The 12,924-nt window shown below is 45.0% G+C and overlaps 1 protein-coding gene across 2 annotated transcripts in view; it reads right to left on the reverse strand.

Annotated features, from left to right (window-relative positions):
• Positions 1-12,924, reverse strand: part of LOC125446864 (trichohyalin-like) — a 114,762-nt gene that overhangs the window by 61,408 nt on the left and 40,430 nt on the right. For both annotated transcript variants that reach the window (XM_048520816.2, XM_059640094.1), the window contains exons 13-18: positions 11,949-12,045; positions 11,799-11,866; positions 11,413-11,476; positions 8,792-8,938; positions 7,008-7,090; positions 3,595-3,662 (exon numbers count right to left, since the gene is read on the reverse strand). In XM_048520816.2, coding sequence (XP_048376773.1) covers positions 3,595-3,662; positions 7,008-7,090; positions 8,792-8,938; positions 11,413-11,476; positions 11,799-11,866; positions 11,949-12,045 — 527 coding nt within the window. The remainder of the gene's footprint in view (positions 1-3,594; positions 3,663-7,007; positions 7,091-8,791; positions 8,939-11,412; positions 11,477-11,798; positions 11,867-11,948; positions 12,046-12,924) is intronic.

Below are 12,924 nucleotides of genomic sequence, written 5' to 3' on the forward strand. Positions count from 1 at the left end.
TCGGATCATACCGTTCTTACCCGGGGCACCAGTTGAGGTGTGAATACAAATTCCAGTGTCCCTTTGGCAATGAAAAGGGGCAAATCAATTCAGGTTCCCACCACCAAATTCTATTTGGCATTAGCTTTCGCCATAACGGTGGAGGGAATAAAAGAGATAGCCAGAGAGAGGGAGGGGAGAGAAGACAAGAGAGATATGTGTTCGTGTCCCGGGTGTGGGGTTGAATTTGGAGGAAAGTTGCGCATAATTTAAAGTTTTCTTTGGGTACCCGGACAGATACAGATCAGTATTCTAACAAGCAAGCTGAAGAGGATGCAGGGAATATTAAATACACACACACACACACACACACACACACGCAGAGACATGGGAGCTAACTGAAAAAGCTGAGCTACTGCTGCCACCCGGTGGCGATTTCACACAATAGCAGCAATTTAATAACAGCAAGTTCCAAGGTTTCAGCACTGGGCTTGATAAAGTGCAAAAAGATAACAAAAAGGAAACACTGGGCCACAACCACACAAACACAAAGACAAACAAAAGTTAGGAAGTCACAAAGAAACCAATAATTAGTTCATTAAAACAATGTCAATTCATTGAAAGGGACAATGCCTTGTTTTTATAAAGTATGTTTCACACCCTCAAGTGTTCAACATTCAGCAAGCTTCATTTCTTTGAAGTGTAAACACTGATGTGATGCAGCTACCAATTTGCAAAGGGCCAGCTCCCGCATACAGCAACATGGCAGTAAGAAACACTATTAATGCTGGAGAAACTCAGTGGAGAGAGAGTTAACATTTCAAGCCTGGTACAACTTCTTCAGAACTGGAGAAAAAAAACCAACTCTTTAGTTCCGAAGAACGGTCACAATGGACTCGAAACGTTAACTATTTTTCTCTCTCCACGGATGCTGCCAGATATACTGAGTTTCTGCAGCACTCCCGGAGTTTGTGTCAGGCTTCCAGCATCTGCAGACCTTTGCCTTTAGTTAAGGCTAATAGATCATCATTGTTTCTATAACCATCCTCCAGATGGATTTTTACGCATTTACCCTGGACATTGTGCCATACAGCTGTACAGCAGGGAAACCGACCCTTCGCTCCACTTCACCATGCCAACAACATATACTAAATTAATCTAGTCCTATTTGCCAGCATCAGCCCATATCCCTCTAAACACTTCCTATTCATGTATCCATCCAGATACCATTTAGATGTGGTAATTGTATCAGCGTCCATCACTTCCTCTGGCAGCTCATTCCATACACTCACCATCTACGGCATAAAAACCTAGCCCTTTAAACCCCTTTTATACCTTTACCCTCTCACTTTAAATCTATGCCCTCTAGTTTTGAACTCTGCGTCCCCTGGGGAAAAGACCTTGGCTATTCACCCCATCCATGGCCCTCATGATTTTATAAATCTTTCCACAGTCACCCCTCAGCCTCTGACACTCCAGGGAAAATAGCCCCAGTCCATTCAGCCTCTCCCTGTAACTCAAACCCTCCAAATCTGGCAACATCCTTGTAAATCTTTTCTGAACCCTTTCAAGTCTCACAGCATCCCTCCTATAGTAGGGGGACCAGAGCTGAATGTAGTGTTCCAAAAATGGCCCTAACCAATATCCTGTACGATGCTTTTGCGTAGCCTGGAACATCACCGCAACGTGAAATTTCAAATGGGTCACGGGTATACTACAGGTGAGGGAGGCGTGAGGAAGCATTTTTAGCTTGTGTCAGCCGCAGTTCAGTCGGTGACACCATCATCTCAGATTTACAAGAGGTTCAAGTCCAGCTCCAGGGAACAGCAAAGTGTCAAACCCAGTCCGGCATCAGGGGCTATTTTCCCTGGCACATCGGAGGCTGAGGGGTGACCTTACAGACAGTTATTAAATCATGAGGGGCATGGATGGGGTGAACAGACAAGGTCTTTTTTCCCAGGATTGGGGGGGGAAGTGCTAAAAACTAGAGGCCATATAAACCTACAGTGTGAGGGGAAAGGTTGAAAAGGGATCTCAGGGGTAACCTTTTCACCCAGTGTGGTGCATGTTTGGAATGAGCTGCCAGAGGAAGTGGTGGAGGCTGGTACAATTATAACATTTAAAAGGCATCTGGATGGATACATGAATAGGAAGGGTTGAGAGGGATATGGGCCAAATGCTGGCAAATGGGACCGGGTTTACCTAGGATCAGCATGGACCAGATGGACTGAAGGGTCTGTGTCAGCGCTGGGTACGGCTCTGCCCCAGTGAGAGAATGCTGTACTGTCAGAGCTGCTGCCTTTCAAATTGTTCAATTGGGGACCCAACTGTGCTTTCGGCTGGACCAGAAAGATCCCATGGTCACAATTCGAAGAAGTGGGAGTGGGGGGTGCGGGAGATTCCCGCCAATAACTCTCGCTCAAGTGGTGACGCTTGGGAGAGCTCGGTCTTGGATAGCTGAGGGTGTGAGGGAGCTCATTAAGGAAAAGCAGCATTCGGCCAGCTGATCACCATCTCCCACTGACCCATCGCCTGTTTTTGAGGGAGGGGCTTTGGGCACCCTCTCACGTTGGGCCTATTATTTGCCCATCACATCCATCAAGTGTCTCATTACCCTCCGCTGTTTTTATACCTTCACCTGGGGGCCATCCCGTGTTAATCAGGGTGAGTTTAGTGGGACAGCAGGCTTTGGATGAGGTCCCCTGTACCCATTCAAACATAGAACACAGAACAGGTGCAGGCCCTTTGGCCCATCATGTCTGTGCCAACCATGATCCCATTCTAAAGTAATTCCATCAGCCTGAACATGGTCCATATCCCTGTCTGATCATGCGTCTGTCTGAATGTCTCTTAAAATGTTATCGTATCTGCTTCTACCATATACCCAGCAGCATCTGCTCCCACCTTCCATCCAAACTCTAATAGAAGATATTAACCTCCACTCCCTCCACAAACACTCTCTGGACCGACCTCAAGTCCCACTCCAAAAGCTTCCTTTTCTAAGGCTGCCTGTATTCCCACCAGAAAAACCTGGCACCGTTGGGATGGCTCTACCGTGGGATCTCCACAGAAAGAGAGGGCAGCATTAAGGTCTCGCCACTGGGCCGCACCCCCCCCACCCCGGGCAGTAAAGTAACCATGGGCCAGCCAGCATTTCGGTGGGAGGACCCAATACAGTCCTTTCAGCCAAAATAGGGGAATGGCACCATGGGTCAGGAAACACTGCACCCCATTAAATCCAACCCATTATCTGATCATTTATTACACTGCCATTTGCGGGAGCTGGCTGTGCACAAAATGGCTGCTGTAGTTCCTGCGCTACAACAGCAAATATGTATCAAATGCAACTCACTGGCTGTAAAGTAAATTGGGGGTGCCCCGGGGGTGTGAACGGTGCTATACAAATCCAAGTGCATTCTTTGAGCCCATTGTCATTATTTTCAAGGGTCTTCCGATGAGAAACTTTTGAAAAATAATCACCCAGTCGTTGACGAGAGGACTTCCAGAGAAAACAAGAGGCAATGTGTACATTTTACAAGGGCAAATATATTTGTAGCAGTCCTTCAAAGCCTCCCAGCCCTTAATTCACCTCTGAGACAAAATATAACCACTTACCGTCTGACCCTACAGAGAGCTGATCCTCACATAGTATTCTGTCACCGTCACCGTCATCATGCTTATAGCTTTTGGGAAAACAGAACAAGCAGAGTGTAGGTGTGAATATGGATGGGGTAACTGGATGCACAAAGAGCGAGACAGAAAGAGAGAGACACACAGGCAAATGAAGAAAGAAAAGAGAAAAAGAGACAAACAAGTAGTCATGAGAGAGGAAGGTGAGATTCATGGGTGGAAAAGAGCACAAGGGGGTGGGGAGCACGGGGGCGGGGAGAGAGAGCACAGGGTGCAGAGAGGGAGCACGGGGTGGAGAGAGGGAGCACGGGGTGGAGAGAGGGAGCACGGGGTGGAGAGAGGGAGCACGGGGTGGAGAGAGGGAGGGGGAGCACAGGTTGGGGGGGGGGAGGGAGCACTGTGGGAAGAGAGAAACAGGAGTAGCAAGATGAAAGAAAAGAAGCTCAGAGTAGAGAGGTAAGGCCATAAGACTATATACATGGGAGCAGAATTCGACCCATTGAGTCTGCTCTGCCATTTGATCATGGCTGAAATGTTTCTCAGCCCCATTCTCCTGCCTTGTCCCTGTAACCCTTGATCTCCTTCCTAATCAAGAACCTGTCAATGTCTAATTTCAATACACTCAATAACCTGGCTTCCACAGCCCTCCACGGCAATGAGTTCCACAGATTCACCACCCTCTGGCTTAAGAAATTCCTCCTCATCTCCATTCCACAGGGTCATCCTGTCCTACTGAGGCTGTGCCCTCTGGTCCTAGTCTCTCCTACCAGGGAAAATATGTTCTCCACGCCCGCTCTATCCAGGCCTCTTGGTATTCTATAAGTTTCAATCAGATCCCCATCATCCTTCTAAACTCCACTAAGGACAGACCCAGAGTCCTCAACTGCTCCTCACATGAAGCTCTTCATCCCCGGGAACATTCTTGCAAATCTCCTCTGGACCCTCTCCAATGCAGCAAATCCTTTGATATGGGGCCCCCAAAACTGCTCACCATATTCCAAATAAAAAGAAGGAGATATAGCAAAAGTGAGAATGAAGAAAGAGAGACTGCAATAAACACAATTCTGAAGACATCACATCAGACTTGAAATGTTAACTCTCCACAGACGCTGCCAGACCTGCTGAGTTTCTCCAGCATTCTCAATTTCTTCCCCATTTCCAGCAGCCACAATTGTATCCTGATTAAATACCCAGACGTTTTTTTAGGAAGTTTGTAGGGACTATCAACACAGACATGCCCACCTTGCATTTTGACCAAGAAGCAATTCGGTGGTTCTGCAAGACCCTGGCTCGCTGCCTTATGGGCAAAAGCAGAGGCAGAAATCAGGAGGCTGGGGAGCAAAAGAATCAAAGATTGTGGAATGGACAGCAGTGGCCACACTGATTGGGAAGCCCAGTGGGTTGGTTTCGCTTTGTGGGGATTTTTTAAAAGTGGTAAGCTACTGTATTCCCAGAAGTGTGCTACAATTAATGCCCACAGGTGTTTGTATAAATATATGAGGCTGCCATATGGGGTATTATCAGCCTGTGCAATGCTTCAGAGAATGAAGGAGAACATTTTACAAGGTCCACCCCCAGGTTGCCATTTATCTAGATGATGTGCTAATAACAGGGAAGACCAAGCAGGAGCATTTAGAAAACTTGGATATTATCCTTAGATTTTCTCCCCAGGTGGGAGTATGCCTTAGAACGGAAAAATGTGTGTTCCAGGCACCCCTAGTGACCTACTTGGGCTACAGAGTCAACAAGACCAGGTTACAGCTATTGGAAGATACAATGAAGGCACTGGCTCCCACTTCTGCACCAGGGCTCAGGCCTTTCCTTGGCCTAGTGAATTATTATGGAAAGTTAATACATAAGCTGGCCTTCATCCTGGCACTTCGCATCAACTTTTAAAAAAGGATCAGCCTTGAAATGGTCGCATAGCCAAGCCATTGCTTTCAGGAAGCAAACAAACAGCTATTATCCTTAAGGTGTTAGCACACTGTGATCTAGTGGTGACATGCAGTACCTCCCTGTACGGCACTGGGGTAGTATTAGCTCTTGGGTAGCCTAATGGAGATGAATTTCCAATAGTGTATGCATCCATCTCAGTTATAAGGAGTGTCTGGATAGGCTGGGACCTTTTTCACTGGAGCATAGGAGGCTGAGGGGTGTCTTATAAAATCATGAAGGGTACAGATAAAATGAGGTGTCTTTTACCTCGGTGGGGGATTTCAAGACTAGGGGGCAGAGTTTTAAGGTGAGATTAGAAAGATTTTAAAAAGACATGCGGGGCATTTTTTTTAAATCAGAGAGAGGGGTTCATGTGTGGAATAAACTTCCAGAGGAAGTGGTGGACTCAGGTACAGTTACAACATGTAAAAGACATTTAGAAAAGTACATGAATAGGAAAGGGTTGGAGGGAAACAGGTCAAGCACAGGCAGGTAGGACTAGTTTAGTTTGGGATTACGGTCAGCGTGGATTGATAGGGCCGAAGGGTCTGTTTCCATGCTGAATGACTCTATAGCTAATAGTGGAAGGTTACTCAGAACGATTTCAGAACATAAAGGCTGGATTTTGATAAAACATTAACGACTTGAAACCTTAACCCAGATTCTCTCTCTCTTTCTCCAGATGAGTACCCAACATTTTTAGTTTTCCTTCTAGAAAAATATTTAACTATACAGTGTGGCCACAGACTCAGCACTGTGTGTTGGCATAATAAATCTACCTAATCAACATTTCAATATCAAAACCTCACCAGGTACAGTCTAATTTTTAGAAACAATTACAGTAGTTTTTTTTAAAACTTATTCATTCACAGGGTACAAGTGTCACTGGTGAGGACTTAATTTATTGTCCACTTCTTATTGCTTTCTAACTGAGTGGTTTGCTGGACCTCTTTCAAAGTCAACCCCATTGCTGTGGGTCCGGAGTCACCTGGTGTAGGCCAGACCAGGTAAGGATGGCAGATGTCCTTGCCCAAAGGGCTATAATGAACCCGATGGGTTTTTACAGCAATTAACAATGGTTACATGATCATCGCTAATCTTTAATTCCAGGTTTTTTTAACTGAATTCAACCTTCTATTGTGGCAGGATTCAATCCCTCAACATTACTAGGCTCCCCTGGAATAGTCGATCAGAGGGGATACAGCTATTGGTTCTCCTTGTAGGAATAAATTACTGGAGAATCTCAGCAGGTCTGGCAGCATCTATGGAGACAGAAACAGAATTAACATTACAAGTCCAATATTATGTTCTTTCATCCAGCACACTCTGATTTCATTGCTGATTTCCAGCATCCACATTATATTGTTTGTGCAGAATAATATTGGATGGGAGTTAGAACTGTTAACACACAATATGGGAACAGATGAATCAGCGTTGACTTTTTTTTCCCTAAATGAACCTACCAATTACAGTTTGGATCCAGATCATCAGAATTTCCGTCAATCCGGGCAATCTGGCTCCGGTAAAGTTTGTGCATTGTTGTAGCCTGTGATAAAATTCGACAAGGAGTTAGAGAGTGAGGACTGCACCCATTCTGTTTATCAAAGAATTGTTCAGTCTGTTCCGAATGCTAAAAAGTCATCAGTTTTCCTGTGAACTTGGCTTGCATTTATATAGTGCCTTTATCAGTGCATCCCAGAGCACTTTGCAGCCAATGGAGTATTTTCTGAAGTGAGGTCACCACTGGAAGGTGGGAAACACAGCAGCCAATCTGTGCACAGTAAGATTCCACAAACGCCAACACAATTATGATCAGATAATTGGCCAAATCAGTACCCAGAACTAGGCTCACTATATACACACACACAGTGGCTATCAGAGCAAGTCAGAGGCTAGAAATCCTGCAGTGAATACTTCACCTCCTGACTCCTCAAAGCCTATCCACCACCTGCGAGGCACAAGTCAGGAGTGTGGTGGAACACTCCCCACTTGCCTGGATGGGTGCAGCTCCAATAACACTCAAAAAGCTTGACACCATCCAGGACAAAGCAGCCCGCTTGACTGGTACCACAAATCAAATATTCAGTGCCGATGGTACATACTGCCGATGCTCAGTAGCAGCAGTGGGCACCACCTACAAGATGCACCGCAGAAATTTGTCAAAAATCCTCAGATGGTACCTTCTAAACTCACAGCCCCTTCCATCTAAAAGAACAAGGGCAACAAATACATGGGAACACCACCACTTGCAAATTCCCTCACAAACCACACGCCACCCTGACTTGGAAATATATTGCTGTTCCTTCACTGTCGCTGGGTCAAAATCCTGGAATTCGCTCCCTAAGGGCATGATGGGTCTACCTACAGCACATAGACTGCAGTTCATCACCACATTCTCAAGGGGCAACTAGGGACAGGCAATAAATGTTGTTCCAACCAGCGACATCCTACAAATGAATTAAAAAGATAATCTGTTGGAACGATGTTGATCCAAGGGTCAGATGTTGGCTCAGAGCACTGCAAGCCAAAAGGTGACAGCCCTATCAACTGAGCAACAGACAGCACCATGCAATAATATTACTGTCTTTTACAGGTTATTTGAAGAACACTTTAAACTAGCACAGAAAAAAATTTAAATCCTTAGTATGGTGTCTTTTGTTCTCCCGGGGGTAGTGTGTTGCATTAATTGTGATACTCATACTCCCACCTCAGAGTCTGAAGGCTGTGGCTTCAAGTACCACTGCTAAGACTTGAGAATGAATCTCCTGTAGAGCACCACTGGAATCACTCTTCCTGTGTTTGTGTGGTTTCAACTTTAAATAAATAATATTTGTCCCTCAGCCAACATCCAAATAAACAGATTCCATAAAATGTCGGAGCAGAAGTAGGCCATTTGGTGTACTTGGGCTGCTCTACCGTTCAATGAGATCCGAAAATCCTTGCTTCCACTTTCCTGTATTTTCCCCATAAGCCTGGATTCCCTTATCACATTGCTGTCCGTTGGAACTTGCTGCATGCACATTGGCTGCGGGGTTTCCTATGTTACAATGGTGGCTACTCTTTGGCTATCAAGCATTCCAGGATACCTCGCGGGTGTGTAGAAGCGCTATAAAAAAAGTCAGCCTTTCTATGTTTTGGGTTAACTTCTTATGAGAAAATATTGATTGGAAATTAAAATTAGAATTGCTGGGCCAGCATTGCCCCTGGGCACAGGCTCAAGTATTCTCAGCGGCAGAGGGGTACGTACTTGGCTCGACTGGTACAGCTCCACGAGCTCAGCAGTCCGTTTTAACTCGTAAATCTGATGTTGCAGCTTTTGACTCCGGCTCTTCTCAAGCTCTAGTTCCTGTTTGCAAGCATCTAGCTCCACCCGGGCCAGAGGGGTACTCTCTGACTGAAAACACCGAAAAATTTCACATTATTTACATCCCTTGGGTTGAACCAGAAAAGGTGTCAACCCTCCATCCCCTACAACATCTTTCACCATTCAGGTCTAACCTGTGATCCAACTCCCCATAGCTCAGTCACCCCGAATTCCTCAATACATTTCATTCACAAAGATATATCAATTCCACATTTCAAATTAACAACTGATTAATTGAAGTATGGCTGGAAGGAGAGACATATTTCTACAATTTTTCCACTTGCTCTCTTCAGGACGAACACAAGAATGACAAATTTTAAATGATTCTGGCCTCGTGGCTTTTAGAAAGATGTTGTGAAACTTGAAAGGATGCAGAAAAGATTTACAACACTGTTGCCAGGATTGGACGGTTCAAGCCATAGGGAGAGGCTGAATAGGCTGGGGCTATTTTCCCTGAAGCGTCAGAGGATGAGGAGTGACATTATTGAGGTTTATAAAATCATGAGGAGCATGGACAGGGTGAATAGTCAAGGTCTTTCTCCTAGGACAGGAGAGACCAAAACTAGAGAGCATAGGTTTAAGATGAGCGGGGAAAGAATTAAAAGGGCCAACATTTTCATGCAGAGGGTGGTGCATGTATGGAATGAACTGCCAGAGGAAGTAGTACAGGCTGGTACAATTACAATTAAAAGGAATCTTGATGGGTACATGAAAAGGAAGGGTTTGGAGGGATATGGTGGCTAACGAGACAAGATTAATTTAGCAAATCTGGTTAGCATGGACAAGTTGGACCTGTGCTCTATGGCTCTAATGATTACTACAGCAGAAAAGGGTGCTGATTGGGCAGCAAGTCAACTCTGATTGGCTAAGGCCTTACCAAAGCAAAAACCCCTCGACTCCCCAATCTCTGGGTAATTCCAAAAGTCTGCAATTGTTGAAACCCAGGAGCATGCAGAGCATCAACAAAATCTTTGAAGTGAACTGAAATAACATGCGGGCAAAAATGTTTTTTAAAAAAGTTTTTTAAAAAGTATATGGGTGAAGGAAAAGAAATTAAACATTTTTTTTATTTTTAAAAATGGTTTTATATTGCAGAGTCTAAAATTAAGTTGGAGGCGTAGCACATACAGTTGGCAGAGAAGGCAAAGAGATTTAATTATATGGGGGGGGTAAAGAGCAGAATTACATAGTGAGAGGGAAATGGGACAACTTTAGATCTCAAGAGAGAAAAATGATTAGATTGAGAAAGAGAAATGTTAGGTCAGATTTCTTGTTTCACATCTTTGTTTGCAATCTACAATTTGTGGGAGTGAGATGAAGAGTTTAAATTGCTCCCTTTCTGGGTAAAACACTGAATTAACCTCACTGTGACGATTGTCAAAGGGTATTTAAATAATTAATTACCAGCTCTAACTGTCTGCAATGAGTTTAATTTAGCAAGTTTACAGTGTGGCCTAGGGCAGGGTAATAATTTTTTTGTACCCGATTCCACAAACTGTGATCAGCAGATTCTGGTTAGCTTTCCTCAGTAAAACAGCATAGTGGCCCGCAGTGTGGGACTGAGGGACACAATGTTCAGTTTGTCTAAGTTCTCTATTTTAATAACCGCTTGTTGTTCCTCCACATTAGTAAAAAGTGGAAAATGACAATCAGTCTGTCCCCCAGCAGTACAGTGGTCTAGTGGAATGTGTCCACCTTTGAACACCAGAGATGTAAAGTGCCACTGTGCCTCCTTTACCTGCACTGACTTGGCTCATCGGGAGGAATTATCAAAGGGTGGTACCAATGTAGACAACACATTGAGAACACAGCTGAAAAGTCAAAGTAATAGATTTACAAAGATGTTGCCAGGGTTGGAGGGTTTGAATAGGCTGAGGCTATTTTGCCTGGACCGTCACAGGCTGAGGGGTGATGTTATAGAGGTTTATGAAGTTATAACAGGCACGGAGAGAGTGAATAGCCCTGGTCGTTTCCGCAAAGTGGGCAGTCCAAAACAAGAGGGCATAGGTTTAAGGTGAGAGGGGAAAGATTTAGGAAGGACCCAAGGGGTACATTTTCATGCAAAGTACGGAATGAGCTGGCACAGGAAGTGGTGGAACTGGGAAAATTACATTTAAAAGGCATCCGGATGGGTACATGAATAGAAAGGGTTAAGAGGAATATGGGCCAAATACTGGCAAATGGGACAAATTTATTTAGGATAGATATCTGGTCGGTATGGACAAGTTGGACCAAAGGTTCTGTTTCTGTGCTGTATGGTTTAAGACTCCATATTGAGCCACAATTATGATAATAATCATGAACTTTTGTAGTCTCACCTATGTGCAGAGACAGATAGGCATGAACATACATAGTCACACATGTGCACACACACACGTATGTCCACACAGGCTGAGTTAGTCTCATTTTCATAAGGCTGAGTACTCACTAGGTCACAGCTGTTGTCACATTTATTTCAAGTCTATTTTTAAAATGGGGATAACACAAGTCACCGTTGGCAATACCTTGAGCTTCTTCAATTCTGTTTCCATTTCAATCTTTTCTTTTTCGAGTTCATGTATTCTGTCGCTGTGTAAAAACGAGAGGAACTGTTAATGTCCTCTCTGCCAGCCCCTTCCACTACAGTCTCACCCCATCTACAATTCGATGTGGAGACAGAGATGCAGACAGAGGCAGAGACAGAGGCAGAGGAAGACACAAAGTGGGAGGGGAGGTGGTGGGGGGGGTGAAGAGCAGGGCTGGGGAGAAAGAGAGAGACAGCGAGAGAGAGAGAAAGAGTCAGAGACAGAGGCAGAGAGGCAGAGAGAGAGAGAGAGAGAGGCAGAGAGAGAGAGAGAGGCAGAAAGAGACAGAGAGAGATAATTGCCCAGGGCAGACTTGAGGAACTTACTGGCTCTTCTGGAGTTCTGTGTGGAGATTCTCTAGGTTACTGGAGACCTTCAGAGAACCTTGCAATGTCTGAGAGGAGAGAGACAACTGATGAACCAGTGATCAGGTAAAACAGAGCATAGGCAGAATGGTTTGGAGATGGGACACTCACAGTATCACTGGCGATGTCTCTCTGGAGCTGGAGGAGGTGAATGATTCGTTCGCTCTCCTCTTGCTGCTTTTTAAGCTGCACATTTTCTGCTGTGACCCTAAAACCAAGAGAGGGAGAATATCAGTTACTGCCTGACTCGTGTCTATGAGTCGATTAGCAAAGGCAGCAAAGACCCCCAAGACCCCCACTGACTGACGCATCAGGTCCCCAAAGTGCACCACTAGTGAGTCTCTGCTCTTTGCTAACTTGTGCACAGCATGAGCAAAGTAGATCGCTGCCTCTCATGTTTCCTTTTCCCACTGTCAACAGTCACGGCTACCTGGGCCCTAAGCTCCATAAGCCCCTCTGCTCCCTTGGAGATGTTGCTTAAATCCTGCTTAGCTTTTGGCCATCTGTCTGAATACTACTTTATTCATTTACAGTCATTGCTGGCTAGGCCATAGATTATTGCCCATCCCTAGTTGCCCAGAGGGTAGTTAAGAGTCAACCACATTGGTGTGGGCCTTGAGTCAAATATAGGGCAGATCAGGTAAGGACGGCAGAGTTCCTTCCCAAAAGGACATTAGTGAACCAGATGGGTTATTTCCCTGACAACGTTTTCATGATCACCTGTAGACTCTTACTTCCAGATTATTGTTGAATTCCAATTCCCTCATCTGCCATGGTGGGATTTGAACCCAGGATTCCTGAATGAACAGTCTAGCGATAAAGCCACTAGGACATTACCTACCCCAAAGTCTTATGTCGATCAGCATCAATTTCATTCTTTCTAATGCTCCTGTGAGGCCCCTTAACACATCAGCGATGCTGTGGAAATATATCTGATCATGTCTAGAGTAAAAAAGCCTGTCTTTTTTACAATCAACCTACTCAGAGATGTTATTATACCCTTCTGAAGCAGGTCGAATTTGAGCCCGGGCTCACAGTTCAGAGATGGGATATGAGCACAGAGCCACAAGAGTCCTGAGTCTGTTCG

Source organism: Stegostoma tigrinum, chromosome 36 (genome assembly GCF_030684315.1).
Source record: "Stegostoma tigrinum isolate sSteTig4 chromosome 36, sSteTig4.hap1, whole genome shotgun sequence".
Taxonomy (NCBI): Eukaryota; Metazoa; Chordata; class Chondrichthyes; order Orectolobiformes; family Stegostomatidae; genus Stegostoma; species Stegostoma tigrinum.